The sequence below is a fragment of the Rhinatrema bivittatum genome, chromosome 2 (assembly GCF_901001135.1).
Source record: "Rhinatrema bivittatum chromosome 2, aRhiBiv1.1, whole genome shotgun sequence".
NCBI lineage: Eukaryota > Metazoa > Chordata > Amphibia > Gymnophiona > Rhinatrematidae > Rhinatrema > Rhinatrema bivittatum.
In genome coordinates, this window is record NC_042616.1 from 37,951,192 (window position 1) to 37,972,299 (window position 21,108).

The 21,108-nt window shown below is 44.1% G+C and overlaps 1 protein-coding gene across 1 annotated transcript in view; it reads right to left on the bottom strand.

Annotated features, from left to right (window-relative positions):
* Positions 1-261: 261 nt before the first annotated feature.
* The window catches only part of LOC115083874 (oocyte zinc finger protein XlCOF6-like), a 28,053-nt gene continuing 7,206 nt past the window's right edge, over positions 262-21,108 (bottom strand). Inside the window, exon 3 of the mRNA XM_029587926.1 lies at positions 262-2,915. Coding sequence (XP_029443786.1) covers positions 1,006-2,915 — 1,910 coding nt within the window. The 3' untranslated portion in view covers positions 262-1,005. The remainder of the gene's footprint in view (positions 2,916-21,108) is intronic.

Sequence of the window (21,108 nt, forward strand, 5' to 3'; positions counted from 1 at the left end):
TAATGTGTGATTTTACATTGTTTAGCTATAATTTGGGTTCCTCTTCCCTAATATCAGGTGTCCACATTAAATTTCATTTGCATGCTCGGTCTCCCACTTTTGCAAATTTCTCACAATCTTTGTGATTTAACAACTTTGAATAATTTAGTGGCACTGGCAAATTTGATCACTTCACTTGTTATTCCCATTTCTAGGTAATTTATAAACATATTAAAAACAGCGGTCCCTGAACAGATCCCTAGGGCACTCCACTATTCACATTTCTCCATTGGGAAAATTTACCATTTGTATATAACAGAGGTAGTGCATGCAAATCTATCTCATGTATACTCATTATGGATATCCTGAAAATCTAGTCTAGTCATAGTTTTTAAGGACCAGAAGTGGCCATCACTGTTCTGTAGTACATTTTACTAGCTTTTTCTCGCAGTAACTTGTGCTGAATTAGGGCACCTTCATGCACAATTGTATATGCCTTCCTTCTCAAGTTCTTTTATGCTACAGTCCTCAGTCAGAGAGATTTTTTCAGTTTTGCTGAATTTTCCATTATGGAAAGTCGTCTTTAGTCCTGTGTGAGATCTCCGATGCTTTTAATTCTCTCAATTAAAGGTTTTACTTTAGTGTGGTTTCTCTGGTAGATTCTGAGATATGACTTTTCAGTGAACCTTTTACAACATTCAGTACATGTGAATGATTTTACAGTAGTGAGAATTCTCTGGTGAATTTTCATAGATTCTGTGTTTGTGAAGCTTTTACCACACTCAGTGTGGATTCTGTTGTGGAATATGAGGTCTGCGTTCCAAATTAAGTTTTTATCACATTCAGTACATATATATGGATTCATTCACAAGTGGATTATCAGTTGGCTTCTGAGAGATACCTTCCAGCAAAATACTTTACCACACAATACAGTTAAAGGGTTTTACTTCAGTGTGGATTTTTTGGTGGTTGGTATGTCTTCCAAATAAAACTTTTATCACACTAAGTACATATATATGTTTTTACTCAACTGTGGAGTCTCTGGTGGACTGTAAGATTTGCTTTCTGACTAAAGCTTTTACCACACTCAGTACATGCAAATGGTTTCATTCTAGTGTGTATTTTCTGGTGGCTTGTGAGATATCTCTTCTGACTGAAGCTTTTATCACATTCTGTACACTTAAATGATTTTATTCCTGTGTGGATTCTCTGGTGTGTTGTTAAATTTCCTTTATGACTAAAGATTTTACCACACTCAGTACATGTAAATGGTTTTACTCCAGTATGGATTCTCTGGTGGCTTGTGAGGTGTGCCTTCCGACTAAAGCTTTTCCCACACTCAGCACATGTAAATGGTTTCAAGCCAGTGTGGATTCTCTGGTGGATTGTGAAGTGTGCCTTCATTCGAAAACTTTTACCACACGCAGTACATGTAAATGGTTTTATCCCAGTGTGGATACTCTGGTGGACTGTGAGGTTTGTCTTGTAACTGAAGCTTTTACCACATTCAGTACACGTAAATGGCTTCATTCTAGTGTGGATTATCTGATGGATTGTGAGGCATGCTTTCCGACTGAAGCTTTTACCACACTCAGCACATGTAAATGGTTTCAATCCAGTGTGTATTCTCTGATGGATTGTGAGAGACTCTATGCAACTGAATCTTTTACCACACTCAATACATGTAAATGGCTTTACTCCACTGTGGATTCTCTGGTGGTTGGTGAGGCATGCCTTCCGAGTAAAGCTTTTACCACACTCAGTACATGCGAATGGTTTCAATCCAGTGTGTATTCTCTGGTGGAGCTTGAGGTATTCAATATGACTAAAGTTTTTATCACATTTAGTACATGTAAATGGTTTCACTCCAATGTGGATTCTCTGGTGTCTTGTGAGATATCTCTTTTGAATGAAGCTTTTGCCACACTCACTACATGTAAATTGTTTTATTCCAGTGTGGATTCTCATGTGTGTTGATAAGTTTCCTGTACGACTAAAGCTTTTACCACACTCAGTACATGTATCTGGTTTCAATGCAGTGTGGGTTCTTCCCCGATTTGAGAGTTTTGGCTTTTGCATGAAACTTTTACCACATCCAGTAGATGTAAACTGTCTCTCTTCTTTGTGGATTATCTGTTGTGGAAGGTCTGCCTTCCTACTGAAGCATTTTTCAGAGTGCGTACAGGAGAACTGTCTCTCATCAGTATGGGTTTTTGTTTGTTTTGAAAAGACTTTCCTCTGACAGAAGCTTTTATTGCATTCATAACTTAGATTTTGTCCCTCTCCTTGGCAGAATTTTGGATGTTTTGTGAAGCTTTCTTTGTCACCATCAGTAGAAGAAACTGTTCTCTCTTCTGTGTAGCTTTCCTTATATTTTGTGAGGTTTGCTTTATTAATAAAGTTTTTTGAATGCTCTGCACTTGTACACAGTCTATCTCCTTTGCTGATTTTCTGTTGTTGCATTAGTTCTTGTTTATCACTGAAACCTCTCCCAGACTCAGAACATGTAAATGGTGTCTCTCTTGTGCATGTTTTCTGATGTACTTGTAGTTCTCCCTTGTGAGTGAAGGTTTTCCTACAGTCTGCAGATGTGGATGGTCTCTCTTCATTGTGAGATCTCTGCTGTGATTTCAGAGTCACAGGATCCTTGAGGAATATCCCACATGCATCACATATACATCTTTCTTCTGTTGTCAAATTTCTCTGCTCTTCCCCTGTATGTGGGATAAGTCTGGCACTTTGCTCACCCAGAGCAGAGTCTGTTGAATTTCTTTGCTTCCTTTTTTTGATGGATTTACTCCTGCAGATTTTTCCCCACTCAGAACAGGAAAAGGTATCCTCTGCATCTCTTTCTGATAACACTGTGTTCCATTCTGGATCCTCACCAAATTCCCAGTGATATGTCTCTGTATTATCATATCTGAGATCATCATTTTCTAGATAAAAAGTAAACATAGGGAATTACTATAGGACAGTTTAATGAGTTCAGTAATGCAATAACATTTTGTTTATTCTTCTTGTGTTGAAACTCTCCTGAAGAAGACAGTGTGAAAGTTTGTATCCTAACATTGGCCTGTAACATTCTGCTTGTCCTCTTGCATGTGAAAAAGGGACAGGATACAGAAATATTTTCTGTCTCTAATGATCATGGAAGACAATTTTCAAAAATTACAAAATACAAAAAAAAAGCCCGATTATCAACTTCACATTTACAAACAAGCAGTCATGGATTAGATGCAAAAATATTGGGTGGGGGGAAAACTTTGAAAGTGAGTGGACAATAGTATGAAATGGTGGCAAAAATCAGTGGCTACAGCATTTCCTTTTCTCGATTCAAGAATGTCTGCTATCATCATAGTCTATTCATTGCGATACAAGTCTTTCCAAAGAATTAAATAAGAATGCAGGTATGCTCATAAACACTTATGCTCCCAAATACCTCAAATTAAACCGGTTTTCGCTGCTCGCTGACGCTTCTCTTACCCCCAGTTGGCTGCTGGATGCGCTATAGCCCCCGCCATTAAGTGCAGTTATGCGGGGGATGCGCAAAACCGGCACCAGCGGCAAATCAGAGCGTTGACCACATCGCCCGTGAGCCGCCAAAATGGCTGCAATGGCCCCTACTGCCAAACCCGTGCTGGCTACCGTAACTGAGGAGGCGCTACAAAAAAATCTCCCAGTGTGTCTCCGATGCCCTGGATAGCCGATTAATTCGGCTGCAAACTGCAATGGACGACATAAAATCTGCAGTTGAGGGGCACTCCAAACGCCTTGACACAGCTGAAGGTACTATTTCTGATCTGGGGGACCGGTTAGCAGCCTCCGAACGCCACGTGGCAGACCTGCAGGGCCATCAGAGGGAGTTAATGGCCAAAATGGAGGAGCAAGAGGATCAGGGCCGGAGAAATAACTTAAAAATTATTGGTCTGCCCGAGGAAGCGAAGGAGGGAGAGCTCAAAGATCTGGTGGAGAACTGGCTCCCACGGCAGGTTGGGCTGGAGCTGACCGCAGGGAGCCTTCAGTGCGAGCGGGTACACCGGGTGGGGCCCCCTGCGCGACGGCCAGGGGCGGCCACGTCCTGTTACGGCTCGGATTTTAAACTGGGATCACAAAACCCAGCTCCTGAGGGCTTATCGGCAGAAGGAAGTGCTGGAACACAAAGGCTGTCTGTTGTTGCTGTTCAATGATTTCTCTGCTGGGTCAGCGGCGCAATGGAAATTAATGGCCCCGGCCTGCACGGCGCGACATAAAAACGGGGCGTCAAGTTTGCCTTGCTATACCCAGCAAAACTAAGAGTCCATCATGGAAATCAAACTTTGGTTTTTTTACTTCAAAAGAGGAAGCGGACAGGTTCCTTGCAACTCTACCGCATGCCGGAGCGGATTGAAGAGGCCAGTGCTTCCAGAGGGAGAGGTTGCTATCTCATCTGCTTAGTTCACCTGTTTCAGTATTTTTAGTTGTGCGGGAGATTTCGCTTCTCCCTCTGATCTCAACGGCGGCCTTTAAGGCTTGCGCTCCGAGGGCTAATTGGATACGTCTCCCTGTGAAGGTGCCATGAGGAAGGTGAAGGGATGCACTCTGGCAAGTGATCAGGCCTTGCACACAACTGTCTCCTACGTCCCATCGCCCGGCTTCTTGGTCATGCTGAAGACATCGTTTTTTCACTTTTCACTGCGACATGCAATTTCTTTTTCTTCAACTACTGACACTTACGGATATAACTCTGACAGGTTTAGCAGACATTTGCCTGCTTATTTTTATGGATTGATTTGGGCGATGGCTGGGGGGAGGAGTGGGGCTGGAGGAGGGGGTCCCTGGCTCCGGCAGAGTAGTCAGCTAGGGTTCACTTCTACCTCTTGGAGCAGAGGTTGTAGTATTAGTTAAGGGTAAGCGTGGGTGGCTGTTGGTATTTTTATTTTTATTTATTTATTTAAGTTTTTTATATACCAACATTCAAGACGATAGTCCCATCATGCTGGTTCACAAGAAACAGGAGTGCAAAATAAACTTAAACTTGAACAATAGTGCAAAAAGCAGTTACATGTAACAAGGAAAGAAGAACTTGGAGTAAGAAGGAAAAGGAAGATCAGATAAATACATATAATTACATTGTAAGAGGTAGCTAATAATGATATTGCTGGTGATGTGTGTTGATTGTTAGGAGTTAAATAATATTGGAGTTAGGAAAGGCCTGCAAGAACAGCCAGGTCTTGAGTCTTTTCTTGAAGGTTGAGAGGCTGGGTTCCATTCTAAGATCTGGGGGAATGGAGTTCCATAAGGTAGGGCCGGCTGTAGAGAAGGCCCGATCTCTTAGCGTAATGTGTCTGGTAGTTTTGGCTGGGGGTACTTGAAGCGATCCTTTGTAAGCATCTCTTGTCGGTCTTGTTGAGGTGTGTAATCGGAGGGGGAAATGAAGGTCAATTGGGGCTAGTTGATGGATGTTTTTGTATATGGTGAGAATGGCCTTGTAGATTATTCTGAAGTGGATGGGTAGCCAGTGGAGGCCCATTAGGATAGGGGTTATGTGTTCTCTTCTCCTGGTGTTAGTGAGTATACGGGCAGAGGTATGACTGTGGATGTGTGTGCTAGTATGGGAGGGTTAGGGGGGGATTTGGGGAAGGGACAGTATGTTGGGTGGTAAGCTTGAGTTTTTGGTAAATCGTGTTCCACTGTTGGTAATTTGTTCCCTGAGGCCCAGGCTGGGAGGCCGAGGGGATTCCAAAGGTTTTGTGCTGAGGGACCTTAACTGGCTCTGTTTACTATATATAATATTGGTTTTGTATTATGGCAAATGTTAAAATTATCTCACTGAATGTGGATGGCATCCACTCCCCGATAAAGCGTACTAAATTGAACACCTTGTTTAAGTGCTTGAAAGCGCGGGTTGCGTACCTACAAGAAACCCAACTGGGGGACGGCGAACACGCTAAGTTGCGGAGGGACTGGGTGGGCCAATGTTATTATTCTTCCTACAATAGGCGCCAAAGGGGAATTGCCATCCTTGTTCATAAGAATCTACCGTTTCAGCTGACACGCACCTGTTGGGATGACGAAGGCCGCTACCTTATCGTGGCAGGTACTCTATACCAGCAGAAAATTGCTTTCTGCAATGTCTATGCCCCAAATGTATACTCCCCTGGATTCTTTGCCACCCTGCTCCATTTACTAGCGGATTTTGCCGACCATAGTTTGATATTAGGCGGTGATTTTAATATTGTAGCTAATAAACATCTAGATATTAACCCATCCAAACCTACCTCTGTATCTGACCTGACCACGGGAGTTAACCTTCTGTGTACTGAATTACATTTATTGGATGTTTGGTGGGTCCTTCACCCTCAAGATAGGGATTTCTCTAACCCGCACCACACCTACTCCAGATTAGATTACTTGTTGGTCTCGGATCAGTGTTTCTCCAAGGTAAAAGATGCCACTATTGGAACTATTTTCCTTTCAGACCAGTTACTATAACCCTACAATGTGGACAGGGACCTTGTCCTCCGTTTTCATGGCGAATGCGGCCTGATCTTTACTTGGACAAGGAGTTCTGCAGATACTTACAGGATTGTTGGAAAGAGTACATGGACCATAACAATACCCCTGATGTTACCCCTGGGACGGTGTGGGAGGCTGGGAAGGAGGTGATGCGGGGGGCCATAATAGCTTATGTGGCTAAAAGAAACAGACAATGTAATGCGGAAATTCTTAGGCTCACTGAGATCCTTAAGGCAGCCTAGAGTGCCCATATGGTGGCTATGTTGCCAGAAGCCAAGGCTTCCCTGGATACGGCTCGGGAAGCACTAAATAGTTTATTGTATCTTCGAGCTTCGAAATCCCTTAGATATTACCAGTATCAACTTTACAAATACGGAAATTGGGCGAGCCGCCTAATGTCCCATTTGGTGCACCCGACGGGGGGTACGGACGTCAGTAGCGCGTATTAAGGACGGGCGAGGCATCCACCAGACTGCCCCTGCCGAAATAGCGACTCTGTTTCTAGAGTACTATACTCAGCTGTATGGAGTAAAGCCTATGAATACAGAGGTGGCTGAGGCATCGTTCAAAGGGCTCTCATGGCCCCGTATACAGACTGATGATCTTACAGCCTTAAATCACCCCATTACTACCCAGGAAATATATTCTGTGATTCAGGGCTTGAAGCTTGGTAAGGCCGCTGGGCTGGATGGGTTTGGTTCTCTATTCTCACGTCCCTGCAAACCTACTTTGGGAGTCTATTGGGTACTAACTCCCTTTCCGAGGCCGCCAACCAATCCGTTACTGTGGTCCTTCCCAAACCGGGAAAGACCCTTTGGAGGTAGGATCTTATCGCCCCATCTCGCTGCTTAATGTCGATATTAAGATTTTTGCTTCGGTACTCTCAGCCAGGTTAAACACTATTTTACCTGCTCTAATACACGAGGATCAAACGGGTTTGTGGCTGGCTGCCAGGGAATGCGCAATATACGGCGTCTTTTGGCCGCACTTAGCTAGCAAGCCGAAGCGGAAGCACTGATCCGGAGTTTAGATGCCGATAAGGCCTTCGATTCGTTATCGTGGGAGTATATTTTCTGAGCGTTACAAAAATATGGCCTTTCTGATCCCTATCTACAATGGATACAGACCCTTTATTGTAACCCGAGTGCCACTATACTGCTTAATGGGACGCCTACGAGGGCCTTTTCCATACACTGTGGGGTTAGACAGGGCTGCCCCCTTTCCCCCCTATTGTTTGTCCTGGCCCTGGAGCCTTTGACCATCCGTTTGCCGGGGGGGGGGGGAAACATTTTAGTGGTATCAGTGTGGGGGGGGGCCACCCTTTAAAAGTGGCGCTGTTTGCGGACGACATTTTGTTGTTCGTCGGTAGACCGCATACTAGTGTGCCGGCTATTGTTCACTTATTCGATCAATTCCAGGTAGTGGCGGGCCTTCGAATCAACTACACTAAATCGGAGGCCTTGGCCTTAAATGCCCATCTACCTGGTACTTGGATAGGCCCCTTCCCCTTTCAATGGGCCCCTGCTCGAATTAAATATTTAGGAGTGTGGATCCCACAGAACTTAACACAATTATACGCTCTAAATATTTCGACCCGTATTGCTAAGCTAAAGACACAATTGGCCTTGTGGACCCCCCTCCCATTGTCTCTCTTCGGCAGATGCGCTTTGGTTAAAATGGTGCTAGTGCCTAAACTTCTTTATCTGTTGCAGATGGTACCTTGTTGGTTGACGGGGAGAGATATCCGGCGCCTGCGCTCCAGTATACAGAAGTTCCTATGGAAAGGGAAACGCGCGCGGCTTGCCTTTACTGTATTAGATCCACCTCGGGAGCAGGGAGGGCTTAATATGCCAGATTTCCGTCTGTACAATGCAGCTTGCCAACTTCGGTTTGTAGGGGAATGGCTTACGGGATCTTACCATTTTTGTGCAGCGGGGATGATAGCAAGTATGTCGGCCCCCGGCTCCCCCTCGAGCATAATTCAATCACGCTCTGGAGCGCGCTGTAGCGTAAATTACCCTACTGTGTTGTTCTACTCCTGTATAAGGGCTTGGCGATGGTTGCCTAAGCTGAGCAATATGTCTGGAGTTCGGTCCCTGTTGCTTCCTTTTGTACAAAATGTGGAATTTCTACCGGGGTGGAAAAGTGGTGCTACATTTCAGTCCTGGGCGGACAGTGGGATAATGTTTGCATTTTATATGTATGACCCTGCCTCTTGTCTTTTGATGGACTTTACTCCGTTGGTGCGCACCTATAAATTATCAACGAAACGGTTCTATGCTTTTCTTCAGGCCCGCCACTACTTGCAGTCCTTCGCCTGGACGCCCGCTGAGTTGGAGGCAGAACTCAAGTTTGCGAATACCATCCTCGATACCGCCTATCTAACTAATACTATCACTGGATGGAAAACCTTGGGGCAGAAGCTTCGCACTGTTGATCGTGTGACCCGCCTGGCCAATCGATGGTCCAAAACATGGACTCCCCTATTACTGGGGCTCAGCTAACTGCTTCCTTTACTAATCTGTATAGACTGCTTCCTGACATTGGCCTCCGTGAAGTGCAATTTAAAATCTTGCACTGTGTTTATTACGATGACGTTCGCCGGTTCCGGATGCGGCTGACCACGTCCCCTTTATGTATTAAGTGTGGCATGACGGAGGGTATCCTGCTACATAGGATCTTTGCTTGCCAATCCCTTCAACCATTTTGGACGGCTGTATTGGCAGTGATCGGCACCTGCACTGGAGTCCCCCTAAGCATTACAGGTTCTGGGATATTGTATGGCTCAACGCCGAGTCCTTGAGAATACAGTTGGAAAAAAATAGTGAGAAAAAAAAAAATCAATAATATATCCTCATTGCAATTAACAAGTTTCCCAGAAACATCCCTCAAAACAGGAATGTAACTAGGACCTCCCCAAGGTTAGCTAACAGGCGGCCAGTTTTATTTCCAAATTGAAAGAAACAAAACAAAATATATATTTATAGTACAACAGGCTCTTCTCTGTACATTGATGAATCAGTAAATTCAATGTAACCTGTATTTGTATGAATTTAGCTCTATTAACAGGCGAACGGTTAGTGGCATATCTAACTTGATCATGACGTAGCTGCTTATCTAAGCATACAAACAACAGCTTTATTGATTTCTCTGTGCTTTTGAGCAACATAAGCTATGATATCTCCTCGAAGAACTGCTTTGGCAGTTTACCAGAACAAGAAGGGATACTGTTGATGACTGTGATTGTGACGAACAAAATCTTTCCATTTATCAAAGAGATATGACCTAAAATTCTGGTCCCGGTATAAAAACAAGAAAGGAAAAAACGCCACCACATTCTAGTGAAAGGATCACAAAAACCTTCCAACTGCAGCCACACCAAGAAATAGTCTGAGATAGCCATAGGGCTTATTTGAACTTCAGATTCCTTATTCAAAAGATTGTCGGGGTGGGGAGGGGTGGGGGGGGGGGGGTGCAAGATGGCGGCATGAACTTGGACGTATTTACTGCTCTCCATTTCATTCTATGGTTGATTACCTTACTTCCTTTGTTATGCTTCCAAGCGTAAAGGAAAGGTTCAGGTTTCCTTCCAGAAACTCCTCTCCTACCTGGTAAGCAGGCTACATCATTTTTTATGTCCCGATTAGCTGTGCAATAAGAGACGGAAGACATAGAAACATAGAAACGACGGCAGAAGAAGACCAAACGGCTCATCCAGTCTGCCCAGCAAGCTTTCACAAATTGTTTTTTTTCCTCATACTTATCTGTTACTCTTGGCCCTTAGTAACCTTTTGGTTCTATTTCCCTTCCACTCCTGCTATTAATGTAGAGAACAGTATTGGAACAGCATCTAAGTGAAATATCTAGCTTAGTTAGGGGTAGTAAGTGCCGCAATAAGCAAACTACACCCATGCTTATTTGTTTACCCAGACTATGTAATTCAGTCCTTGTTGGTTGTTGTCTGTATATAGATCCCCTTTTATTCATTCCCCCCTGCCGTTGAAGCGAGAGCTATGCTGGATATGTATTGAAAGTGAAGTATCAATCTTTCTCCCCTGCCGTTGAAGTAGAGAGGTATGCTGGATATGCGTGAGGAAGCACCCGAATTGCCAGGAGAAGTTTCACTCAGTCCCCTGGATGAGAGACGTGCTTCACCACAACAGGCCCGTGGCGCCGGAGGATGCGCTACACCCGCAACTGAGGTGGAAAGGGGCCTATGGAGACTCAAAGTTTGTACAGCGATTACCTTCTCCGCTATCGGAGGGGCTCCGACGGAGAGGGTTTTGGTATGCGTTTGGCCTCCTCCTCTCCTGTTGAAGGTTGTGAGGAGTTGTCGGCTATGTCGAGATCATCGCTGGTTAGTTTTCCCCCTCCACAGAAACAGCGTGATTCCCCTGGTGAGTCCTTCAGTTTGCCAGCAAAGCCTGCAGTTGTATCCCTAGATTTCATATGGGCTTTGGGAGATCTCTGAATGACTGTACTACTAAAATAGATCTTTTATCTAACAAACTTGAGTCAACAGGGTCTAATCATGACTCCCAGATTTGCGATATCAAAACCTGGATGTCGGCTATAAAGGTAGTTATTAAGGACATGCAGGCCTTCAATTCTACTGTTGTAAAGGATGGGAATATGTCTTGTCTAGGAGGACCGAATCCCTGGTAAATCATATCAGTCATCTGAACCTTCGTTTTGTGAGCTTCCCTAAGGTGATACCATATCTTACCTTAAAAAAAAAAAAACCCAACAACTTCAAGGGCCTTCATTTTGATAAACTTCCTTCTGTTAACAGAGTTCATTTTTTACCAGTACCTGCTCGAGTTAATATTCAACAACCTCAAAGTATGCAATTTCCTAATGATATGAGTAATTTAACACATTTTCTTAAAAAATTTAGGCCTGGAGATTATAGAGCACTCCATGTTGCTTGTTTCCTTTATCTCTGAACAAGATTTAATGAAACAATTGTCATGTATTTTTCCTGATCCACTCATTCAAGCCCAAATTTTAAAAGCCTGGCATGTGCAAAAACCGGGGGACACGCCCGTGGCTGGGCAGTGCGTATTATTTTAAAAGGCCCAGCCATGCACGTATCTCCTAATAATGCACTGAAGTACCAGGGGCTCCTTGAAAGGGGCAGGCTGGGATCCGACCGGGACAGCAGCCAGCGCATGGAACTTACTCCTGCTCGGAGGAGCAGGTAAGCTCTAAAACAAAAGAAATTATGATAGATAGGGTAGGTTTAGGGGTCAGGGAGGAGAGGGGAAGAGGAAGGAAGGCTAGACAGGGGGATTGGAAAGTTCCCTCCAGTCTGCTCCAATTGTGTTGCTGCACGCTATTATTTTTTTAAAAATGCCCCCACTAACGCGCTCAAGACGCCACCCGCTCGCGCATGCACGTGAGCGCGGGAATCGTATTTTATAGCATGCGTGCAGTGACCCACGCATGATATAAAATTGCCGCGTCGGGAACCGCACACACGTGGACGCACGCGCGAGTCTTTGAAAATCTACCCCTTACTTTATAATCTGAGGATGGGCACTATACATTTTTCATTGTCACTTTATTGTATTGATGTTATTTCTGTTTTTTCTCGATATAGAAGCCCATTTAATTTTCTTATGCAAGTTGTGTAGCTTTCTATATTCATCACTGCAACTCGCTCCTGATAGGCCTTCCTAAATCTACGCTAAAACCACTGCAACTGCTACAAAACGCCGCAGCCAGAATCCTAACCGGCAAGAAGAAAACTGAACACATATCCCCTGTTCTGAGAAGTCTTCACTGGCTCCCAATCGAACAGAGAATCGAATTCAAAACCCTTACAATAGTGCACAAAGCCATATACAATACAGATAACAACGCACTCAACAACATGTTACAGCAACACAAACCTCAACGAAACACAAGAACTGCCTGCAAACTACTCCTAAACATACCCTCGCTTCCCATGGCGAAGCTCACGAGCACTGGAAAAAGAGCCTTCTCCGTAGCAGGACCAAACTTATGGAACTCCTTACCACAATACCTAAGCTCAATGAACGACATCAAATCCTTCAAAAAAGAACTAAAAACATGGTTGTTCAGCCAAACGTTCAGAGATGGCGTGGGTTAAACGACTTAACTCCACCACCAACAACTTACATGTCAGCTGAACACACTAAACTTACATTTTGCCCCCGTCCCCCCCCGCACCTCTCCGTTCCTCTGCTTTCCACTTCCGCTCTCCTCGCATAACGTGAACCTCGAATGATCCTCCTATCCTCCCTCCCCCTACTCAACTCATATCCCACTGTTTTATAGTTTGCGTTTAGAAATTTATTATTAGTATTAGGCTGCTTATAAATCATAGTTAACCAATATTCGTCCCTCATTCAATTGATCAATATATGTTCTACTATGTTCCATTAACTGTTCGATGTAACAATGTGTTATACTGTAAACCAGGGTGAAGGCTAACTGCTAAACCTCGGTATATAAAAGCTCCTAAATAAATAAATAAATCAAATGTAATAAATATGAAGTTAAAAAAAAAAAAAAAGATTGAGAGAGTGACAGATACTACCTCCATTCTCAACCCAGACCTTGGGACACATCTAGCTAGTCAGATTTTTCAGGATATCCACAATGAATATGCATGAAGCAGATCTGCATACAATGGAGGCAGTGCATGCAGATCTACCTCATGCACATTCACTGTAAATATCCTGAAAACCGGAGTGGTTAGATGTAGCCCAAGGACTGGGTTGAGAACCCCTGGGCTCGACTGACTGCTCTGGGCTCTAGAGACCAGGCGGAAGGTACCCCAAGAATCAATCAATTCCAAAGAAGCACACAAACAAGAAACACCCTTGAGCCTTCCCCGCTGTGACTCACCAGTGGATAAACTTCCAGCCAACAAATACATTGTGAGCACAGTTATAAACTGCCTGAGCATGAGAGCTTAACAACTGAGAAAGCGTTTGAAAAAAAATTATGAGAATAGGTGTTTAGTGCATAGAAGCTGGACCTATTTTAACTTTTTAGTATAAAATTTTAGACACTACTGTTTTTCATCTCTCTCACGTTTATCACCCTTTTGAAATCATCCAGATTTCCCCGGTCACTTTAATTTAATGCATTTCTCTAAATAGAATAACTTAGAAATTAACATGGTAAGTTTCTTAATATCCGGAGCAGCAGAATTTTATGTAGTCTGGGTAAGGACTCAGGTTAATATTTAATTTATGGTTATTATTAGATATGTACCTTCTGCTAGCTCTGTGTCAATATGTACTTGGCAATAAGTTTGACTTTAAAAAGAGTAACGTGAGGATTATAATAATTTATTTATTTATTTATTTATTTAGCATTTTTTTATATACCGAGGTATAGCAGAGTTGCCTTCACTCCGGTTTACATACAGAAACAACATGTTACATAGAACGATGTATGAAGATTACAATTTAAAATTAACGATAGTAAATACAACAGGAGAATGTATAACAAGATAACACAGGATAGAACCCTGAATAGATGTACATATATCTCATGAAGCATTGAAGGGCATCTGTATCATTGTAACAGGGAGATTGAAGATTGAAAAATGGCAGAATATATAAAAGAATTTTAAAGTCATTGAGTGCTATCTTTAAAAGATTGGCTGAGAAGCCAGGGTTTTAAGTCTTTTTTGAAGGATTTTAAGTTTTAAATAATAATTTTAAATAATGGTAGAAGAAAGGTTTAAGACCTCTTGTGCTATCTTATTTATGATAATTGTTAATTGTTGAATTGTAAATATGAGATAATCTGACAATCCTGTAATTTTTAATGTTAAAATTTCAATTTAAAAAAAAGCTGCAAAGTACAATAGATAAACCATATAAGCTCACTTTGTACAGCAAGAAAATGGCCTTCTGGATCTCTAGCAGTTTTCACTAGCTGAAGAGACATGTTTTTTACCTGCTAGAACAGCCACCCTGGCCTTGCTAGACTCAGAAGAGGCAAAGCCAACATCGCCTGCCCACTGGTGTTTCAGTTTGACAGGTTCTAGAGCAGAAAGCTCTGTTTCCTGAAGCAATGCAACGTTGACATCATGAGGTCTCAGCTGCTGAAGAATCTTAAAACTGTTTCACTATCTCAGTGGAGTGCCTCAGGGATCTGTATTGGGATCCTTACTTTTCAATATATTTATAAATGATCTGGAAAGAAATACGACGAGTGAGATAATCAAATTTGCAGACGACACAAAATTGTTCAGAGTAGTTAAATAACAAGCAGATTGTGATAAATTGCAGGAAGACTTTGTGAGACTGGAAAATTGGGCATCCAAATGGCAGATGAAATTTAATGTGGATAAGTGCAAGGTGATGCATATAGGGAAAAATAACCCATGCTATAGTTACACAATGTTGGGTTCCATATTAGGTGCTACAACCCAAGAAAGAGATCTAGACGTCATAGTGGATAACACATTGAAATCATCGGTGCAGTGTGCTGCGGCGGTCAAAAAAACAAACAATGTTGGGAATTATTAGAACGGGAATGGTGAATAAAACGGAAAATGTCATAAGGCCTCTGTATCGCTCCATGGTGAGACCGCACCTTGAGTACTGTGAACAATTCTGGTCGCCGCTTCTCAAAAAAGATATAATTGCGATGGAGAAGGCACAGAGAAGGGCGACCAAAACGATAAAGGGAATGGAACAGCTCCCCTATGAGGAAAGACTAAAGAGGTTAGGACTTTTCAGCTTGGAGAAGAGACGGCTGAGGGGGGATATGATAGAGGTGTTTAAAATCATTAGAGGTCTAGAATGGGTAGATGTGAATTGGTTATTTACTCTTTCGGATAATAGAAAGACTAGGGGGCACTCCATGAAGTTAACATGTGGCACATTTAAAACTAATCGGAGAAAGTTCTTTTTTACTCAACGCACAAATAAACTCTGGAATTTGTTGCCAGAGGATGTGGTTAGTGCAGTTAGTATAGCTGTGTTTAAAAAAGGATTGGATAAGTTCTTGGAGAAGTCCATTACCTGCTATTAAGTTCACTTAGGGGTAGATTTTCAAAAAGCGCGAATAGGCCTACTTTTGCTTGCGCATCAGACTCAAGCAAAAGTACGCCTGATTTTAGTAGATACGCGCGGAGCCGCGCGTATCCACTAAAATCCCTGGATCGGCGCGCGCAAGGCTATTGATTTTGTATAGCCGGCGCGCGCCGAGCCGCGCTGCCTACCCTGTTCCCTCCAAGGCCGCTCCGAAATCGGAGCGGCCTCGGAGGGAACTTTCCTTTGCCCTCCCCTCACCTTCCCCTACCTAACCCACCCGCCCGGCCCTGTCTAAACCCCCCCCCCTTACCTTTGTCGGGGGATTTACGCCTCCCGGAGGGAGACGTAAATCCCCGCGCGCCAGCGGGCCTCCTGTGCGCCGGGCCGCGACCTGGGGGCGGGTACGGAGGGCGCGGCCATGCCCCCGGACCGCCCCGGGCCGTAGCCACGCCCCCGTACCCGCCCCCAAAACGCTGCCGACACGCCCCCGAAACGCCGCGACGACCGGGCCCGCCCCCCGACACGCCCCCGACACGCCCCCGACACGCCCCCCTCCGAAAACCCCGGGACTTACGCGAGTCCCGGGGCTCTGTGCGCGCCGGTAGGCCTATGTAAAATAGGCTTCCCGGCGCGCAGGGCCCTGCTCGCGTAAATCCGCCCAAAACCGGGCGGATTTACGCGAGCAGGGCTCTGAAAATCCGCCCCTTAGAGAATAGCCACTGACATTAGCAATGGTAACATGGAATAGACTTAGTTTTTGGGTACTTGCCAGGTTCTTATGGTCTGGATTGGCGACTGTTGGAAACAGGATGCTGGGCTTGATGGACCCTTGGTCTGACCCAGTATGGCATGTTCTTATGTTCTTATGACCCTTTCACTGGATATGATCGAAGAGGTGACGGATTTTTAAAACAATTAAACAGGATGGCCCAAATTCTCTCGACTCTACTGAAAATTTATCAGCCTACTCGTTCTTTACGTTCCCACTGTTAAAAAGGCGCATCTCTGAGACACGTAATTAAGGGGGGTTTTTTTCGTTAGTGGTCCTACCCCATAGAACACTTTTACGAGACGCTGTGCGAGCCGTTGACATACAGATCTCCCGTAATCAGCTGAAGGCAGCTTTTCCTGATGTTAGATTTTTGTGTTAATGTATTTGTCCTATGACTTTTGATGACTGTTCTGCAATTTTACTAGTTTTAAATGTGTGAGCCGTTTAGCATGGTTTGCCACTATAGGCGCAGTTTAGAGTGCTAGATATCTTCCAATACTTCAAGGAGGGAGCAGAAATAAAGGCGTGGCAAAGCACTATGGAAGCTTCCCAGCCCAAGCCTCCAAACAGAAGAGCACAGGAAAAGGAAACCTGGAACAACAATTACAGAAAATGAACAAAACCAAAAGAAGTGTATGCTGAAATTGTCACCCTAAATCTCCTAAACTGAAACCTCCAACTCCCCCAGAAAGAAAAAAAAAAAAACCAAAACCCATCCATAGAAAATGTTGCTAGCAGTAATTTTGTTATAGGTTTGATAGTTGCTTGATTTGGATTGTAAATATTACTATCCTTAACATAAGACTGGGGGTTAACCTGAATGGAGCAGCGGTTACTACCCTTAACAGAAACGTGGGGGTGATCTGCACAAGCGGCAGTTACTGCCCTTAACAGAAACGTGGGGGGTAACCTGCACGGAGCGGCAGTTACTGCTCTTAACAGAAACATGGAGGTGACCTGTACAGATCGGCAGTTACTGCCCTTAACAGAAACGTGGGGGTGACCTGCACGGATCGGCAGTTACTGCCCTTAACAGAAACGTGGGGGTGACCTGCACGGATTGGCAGTTACTGCCCTTAACAGAATCATGGGGATAAGCTACATGGCGTGGCAGTTGCAAACTTTAACGGAAAGTATGGGGTTAACTGCACAGAGCGGCAGTTTCTATCCTTGTCAGAAACGTGAGGGTAAGCTGCATGGAGCAGCAGTAACTTGCTGGACACACTGGACGGCATTATTGTGTTATCCCAAGCCACCACCTAGAGTGACTGCACGTGCAAACTGCGCCAGTGGGATCTTCTCTCTCAAAAAAACAAAAAAACAAATAGGGATAGAATTCTCCCTCCATGTAACAAACTTCCCAAAACAAAAGAAAAAGTTTTTGCAAATGTCTAATGAGAAAATTCTGGAAACAAATTCATGAAAAGGTTATCAGAGGACTGCGTACAATACTAAGAACATTTAATGTACAATAAGGGAAGGAGAGAAAAAAGAAAATCTCTTTCCCAATGCAAGAAAGAGTTCAATGTAAGTCCAAAAATGCCAGCACCAGAATAAAAGGCAACAAAACAGTAAATCCACCGAACTTAATCGCTGCTCATCGAGATTGGAAAAAAAAAAGTCCAAACAATAACGAGGAGAAAAAAAAGACATGCACAGCAGCAAAAGTCAAAAAATAAACAAATTAAGACACGGTTTCTGGTCATTCTCATTTCACAGAATGAAAAAAACAAAAAAAACCAAAGTACTCTGGCACTAGTGGGGTGCAAGGCAAAAGCCCAGTGAAGCTGCAGTCCCGAGCAGTGGCCTTCAGAAACCGGTTCTTCGTAACACTGATCCAGCCCGCAGAGAAAAGGTGGCAAATGAAGGTTACAAATCAGACACCCGCCAGGCCTCGGGGCCCGAAGCACGAAGGTGCACTGAAGCTGCCGCGAGTTTGGACGCACGTTTTCCCCGCGCAAATCCCCATAAGGGTAGGTAATAAGGGTTTTGTGTGCGGAGAAAAAAGCACCTACAAAGACGCTTACCGACCCGCGTTTTTTTTTTTCCTGCAGCAGTGTATGCTAATGGCATGCAAAGGAAGCGATTATTTATTCACGGGCAATGCAGGGAGCGGCGCTAAAAGACAGAAATGCTAGTGCTGGGGTTTTTGGGTTTTTTTAATGCGAGGTTTGTTTTTTTTAGCGCCGAGGTCAGGGCACGAGTTAAGTGGCAGTGCCGATTCGGGGGAGGGTCGTTTTATTCCGTTGGTGTGGTGTGGCTGTGTGTCCCTGCGGTTGTGGCGTTGATTCTACGATGGAGATTTCTGGCTGCGTCCAGCTGCTCCTGATGCGGGTTCGCCATAGGACGACAGCAGCAGAAAGCTTGGCAGGTGACAAGAGGGCGTGGCAGGAGAGAGAGAGAGAGAGGAGCACGAGGGAGCGGGCGGAGGAGGGATCCTGAGGAGCAGGCTGTTCCGACTGGAACAGGCCACAGGAGGTTACGGAGGCAGCGGAATATCCGCTGCCTCAGGACCACGCTGCCGGGGACGCCGGAGTCGGTTGTGGCGAGGACCTGCAGACCAGGATCCAGGGCTATCACGGGCCTGTATGAAGAGCTGAGAGAGGACATTGATCCCCCTCGCAGATCGCGGACATGCCATCCCCAGGCCTGGTGAAGCTGCCCCGGAGCCCTTCATTTTCTTGCCACCGGTTCTTTCCAGAACAAAGTGGCTGTGGTGGCTGGCAATGGAGCAACAGACGTTCTCAAGTCACTTCACCCAGGTACCGAGGGCCATGCTGAAGAGGGTCAAGCAGTACATCAGGTACCCCCCCAGCAGCAGCTTCGGGAGTGGCAGCAAATGAAGAGAGAGTGTTTTTCGATAGAGCCGGTATGCCAAACGTGATGGGAGCTCTCGACTGTACCCCATGGAAAAGGGGTGGGCACACCGGAATCAAAAGCATTACCTCTCCCTCAATGTGCAAGTGGCGCGTAACACGGAACCGAAGATTCCCAGCGTGGTGGTAAAGCTCCCAGGTGGCAGCCATGATTGCTGCATCCTGGCACAGTCAGCACTGGCACAGCAATTCGCTGAAGGGAAATACGGTGAAGGCTGGTTGCCGGGTAAGTTATAAAAAATTTTTAAAAAGTGGCTTTCTTCCTGGGATTGAGAATAAAGGGTTCCATCTATCTTGGGCAAATCGTGGATTAATGTTTGCTTTTCATTTATTTGATCCTGTTTCTCATGTTTTATTGGATTATGATACTTTGGCTCGTACTTATCAACTCCCAGCAAAACAATTTTTCGCTTACTTACAGGTCCGTCATTACTTGCAACCTTTCTCATGGAGCTCTTGAGGTGTTAGCTGCTGAATCAAACTTTGCTACAAATATATTTGATACAGCGTGTATGACTAATTCAATCGCAGGTTGGAAAAAGCTAGGGAAAAAATTTATTAAAGTTGCCTGTTTGGACTCTTTGGCAACTCGCTGGTCTAATATGATAGGAATACAACTCACACCATCATATTTGAAATCCTGCTTTAAGGCGCTGTTTGTGTCTTTACCTGACTTGGGATTACGGGAAGTCCAATTTAAAATACTTCACTGTTTTTATTATGATGATGTTCGCAGAAACAAAATGAAGTTGGCATCTACTTCTTTGTGTAGTAAATGTGGAACAACGGATGGGATGTTATACCATCGATTGTTTACCTGTCCAAAATTAACAACCTTCTGGGACTCTGTGTTTCAGACGATTACTAAATGTTCAGATGTGCCTATACCTGTTACCGGGCATATATTGTTGGCTAGCTCCCACTTGGTAGACTTACCTGGTAATAATTCAAAACGAAAATTTGAGCGTCTTGCTATTATGCTCGCATGTAGGACCATACTGGCGGACTGGACTGACCCAATGGCTATGCCTACTTTAGCAGTGTGGACAAATAGAATGGTATTACTACTACAAATGGAATTTATGGACTTTCTCAGTGGCACACGGAAACCTGATAAATTGTACTGTGCTTGTTGGCAAGCCTATTATGCGTTACTTCCAAAAGATTTACAAGCTGGGTTGATTGATACTGGTTATAAACATATCTGGTCTTAAATGGAGGTTCCTGTAATGGGTGGGAGAAATGTATGAATGGTGTGTGACTGGGGTATGACTGTTTATAAAATAGAGAGTTATGTCAAGGGAAATATTTGCATGTAATACTGGCAATCGAACACGTAAGCTGAATGACTTCTAAAAGTTTCATAGTATTGGCTCTGTTTGATATACTATGGTTTATGTATTGTGTTTTTGATTTCTGTATTTGTAAGCTGTGTTGTTTTGCATTAATTTAATTTATAATAAAAATTATTTTGGAAAAAAAAAAAAAAGAATGTGGGGTTGAGGGTGTGCAATTTAAAACTGTAAATATTTCTCAGAAGTGTGCAGAGGAGGTAATAAAAGGCTAGTTAGTATGAGCTTTGTGGTACATGTATGCCCAAAGTGACTACTAAATTGGTTATTCACCTGCATTTCTGCATACATGCATGAAAAAAAGACTATAGTATTATATACCCTGGGACCCTTCAATGTAAGCTGGCAGGTTTAACTGATTAGTAGTTATTGGAGCAAACATGTATCGGAAAGCCTACAGTCAGGTTTTAGTTGAGGCATCATTGTACACATGCTGTCTGCTACACGGGGTGCTATCATGCCTAATAATATGCCACACGTGTCAGCGTGCAGTGCTGAGCATCTAAAGCAGAATCGTAAGGGTGTACCAGGTCTTGGGTAGCCAGCGTGCACGACAAAATGTTTCAGTGGATAGCTCGCAGGGGTGGGTGAAGATGGCAGGGAACTTT